At 54.2% G+C, this 2,493-nt stretch overlaps 1 protein-coding gene across 1 annotated transcript in view; it reads right to left on the reverse strand.

Moving 5' to 3' along the window:
• LOC140400181 (reticulon-3-like) overlaps positions 1 to 727 on the reverse strand; it is an 88,895-nt gene extending 88,168 nt beyond the window's left edge. The window contains exon 1 of the mRNA XM_072489648.1: positions 717 to 727. Within this exon, the coding sequence (XP_072345749.1) occupies positions 717 to 727 (11 nt within the window). The remainder of the gene's footprint in view (positions 1 to 716) is intronic.
• Between the last annotated feature and the right edge of the window lie 1,766 nt (positions 728 to 2,493).

The following is a 2,493-nucleotide window of genomic DNA, read 5'->3' on the forward strand; positions in this document are numbered from 1 at the left end:
GTCGCAAAAAGTTAGTTTACAGGTGATTAAGAAGGCAAATGGAATTTTGTCCTTCTTTGCTGGAGGGATGGAGTTTAAGACTAGGGAGGTTATGCTGCAATTGTATAAGGTGTTAGTGAGGCCACACCTGGAGTATTGTGTTCAGTTTTGGTCTCCTTACCTGAGAAAGGACGTACTGGCGCTGTAAGATGTGCAGAGGAGATTCACTAGGTTGATCCCAGATCTGAAGGGGTTGGATTACGAGGAGAGGTTGAGTAGACTGGGACTGTACTCGTTGGAATTTAGAAGGATGAGGGGGCATCTTATAGAAACATATAAGATTATGAAGGGAATCGATAGGATAGATGCGGGCAGGCTGTTTCCACTGGCGGATGAAAGCAGAACTAGGGGGCATAGCCTCAAAATAAGGGGAAGTAGATTTAGGACTGAGTTTCGGAGGAACTTCTTCACCCAAAGGGTTGTGAATCTATGGAATTCCTTGCCCAGTGAAGCAGTCGAGGCTCATTCATTAAATGTTGTTAAGATAAAGATAGTTTTTTGAAGAATAAAGGGATTAAGGGTTATGGTGTTCGGGCCGGAAAGTGGAGCTGAGTCCACAAAAGATCAGCCATGATCTCATGGCGGAGCAGGCTCGAGGGGCCAGATTGCTGACTCCTGCTCCTCGTTCTTATGACAGACAGAGAGAGACAGGGACGGAGAGAAAGAGAGAGACAGACACACCTAACATGGAGGGGGTGCACGAGAGAGACGCGCAGGGTGGGAGCTATAATGATGGGGTGATCTGAGAGAGAACACTGATGTGGGACATACAAGCTGGCATTGATCAGTTGGGCAGAATGGCCTGTTTGTGTGCTGAGTATTTGGGGTAACCACGCAGACGGTGGGGAATGTAGCTGGGGTACAGAGCAGGCACGATCTAGTGGAATGGGTGAAGGAACCCGAAATGGATCCCTCCAGTTGAGAAAGCCAACAACACCGAGGTCAGGTGTCCCCTTCACCACCTACCTGGGGCGAGATGGGTGTGTACTGCTGTGGGTTCCAGTGCCAGGGTATTGGAGTTCTCCTGTGGGTAGCTGTGGTTCATGAGGTGTTCAATCCAGGTGGCGATGACCACCTCCTTCTCGGTGCGGGTGAGCAGCATGGTGTCCTGGTGTTTCTGCTGGATGTGCCTCTTGATGGTGCTGAGTTTGAGTGTGGCCAGGGTGCTGCCACACACCATGCAGACCAGTCCGTGCCTCAGGCAGTCGTAGTCCATCAGATACTCCATCTTCCAGCGCTCCTGATAATATCGCCGATGGTCCCTGCCGGATCGCCGGCTGTTGCGCCGTTGCCATTTCATCGAGTTTGTGGATTCTGCCGGAGTCGGGGGCCCATTTTCAGCAAATCCCAAACCATCGCAATTCGGAGAGGCCTTGTATTCTAGGCAAGGAAAAGCAGGTGAAAATCCCCACGTTATACCTGAGCTTGGTACTGACCCGTCAAACCCCACCACCACCCTGTCCCGTCAAACACGCCCGCTGCCCCATCGCGCTATCCCGTCAAACAGACCCTCTTTCTCCCACCCCCACCACTCTGTCCCGTCAAACAACCCCCCCCTCACCGCTCACCGTTCTGTCCCCTCAGACACACCCTCTTTCCCCCCCACCACCACCACTCTGTCCCCTCAGACGCACCCTCTTTTTCCCCCCCCCCATACCACCCTGTCCCATCAAACAACCCCCCCCCAACCGCTCTGTCCCCTCAGACACACCCTCTTTCCCCCCCCCCAACCACCACTCTGTCCCCTCAGACACACCCTCTTTCCCCCCCCCCACCACTCTGTCCCCTCAGACACACCCTCTTCTCCCCCCCCACCACCACTCTGTCCCCTCAGACACACCCTCTTTCCCCCCCCCCCCCCCCATACCACCCTGTCCCATCAAACAACCCCCCCCCCCCACCGCTCTGTCCCGACAAACCCACCCATCTACTGCGTTGTCCCATCAAGCCCCCCAACCCCAACAATGCTGTCCCGACAAACACCCCTTCCCCACCGTGCAGTCCTGTCAAACTCCCCCTCGCCCCGACTGCTGTCCCACCACATTCCCCATGGCACTCTTCAGTCAAAACCCACCCCTCCCCTAGTGCTGTCCCACCATCCCTCCCCCGCCAAACACTTCCTGTAAAATAAAAAACGGAATGTGGGAATGTTGAGCAGGTCTGACAGCCTGTGTGTGGAGGGACATGTCGGGCCTGTTACCTTTTTGCAGACACCCAACCCTGCACGCTCTCCCACCAGGGCAGAGACAGCACAGTTACACAGGAAATATGTGCGAGAGTAGGCCATTCGGCCCCTCGAGATCGCTCCACCTGATCATTACTGAGCTTGTACCGTTGCTATTTTCCTGCATCATTTCCAGATCCTACATCTTTCATATATCGATCTCTTGAACGTACTCTATGACTGAGCTTCTGCTGCCCTCGGGGCTTCAGGATTCCAAAGATTCACCACCC

The sequence above is a fragment of the Scyliorhinus torazame genome, chromosome 24 (genome assembly GCF_047496885.1).
Source record: "Scyliorhinus torazame isolate Kashiwa2021f chromosome 24, sScyTor2.1, whole genome shotgun sequence".
NCBI classification, from domain to species: domain Eukaryota; kingdom Metazoa; phylum Chordata; class Chondrichthyes; order Carcharhiniformes; family Scyliorhinidae; genus Scyliorhinus; species Scyliorhinus torazame.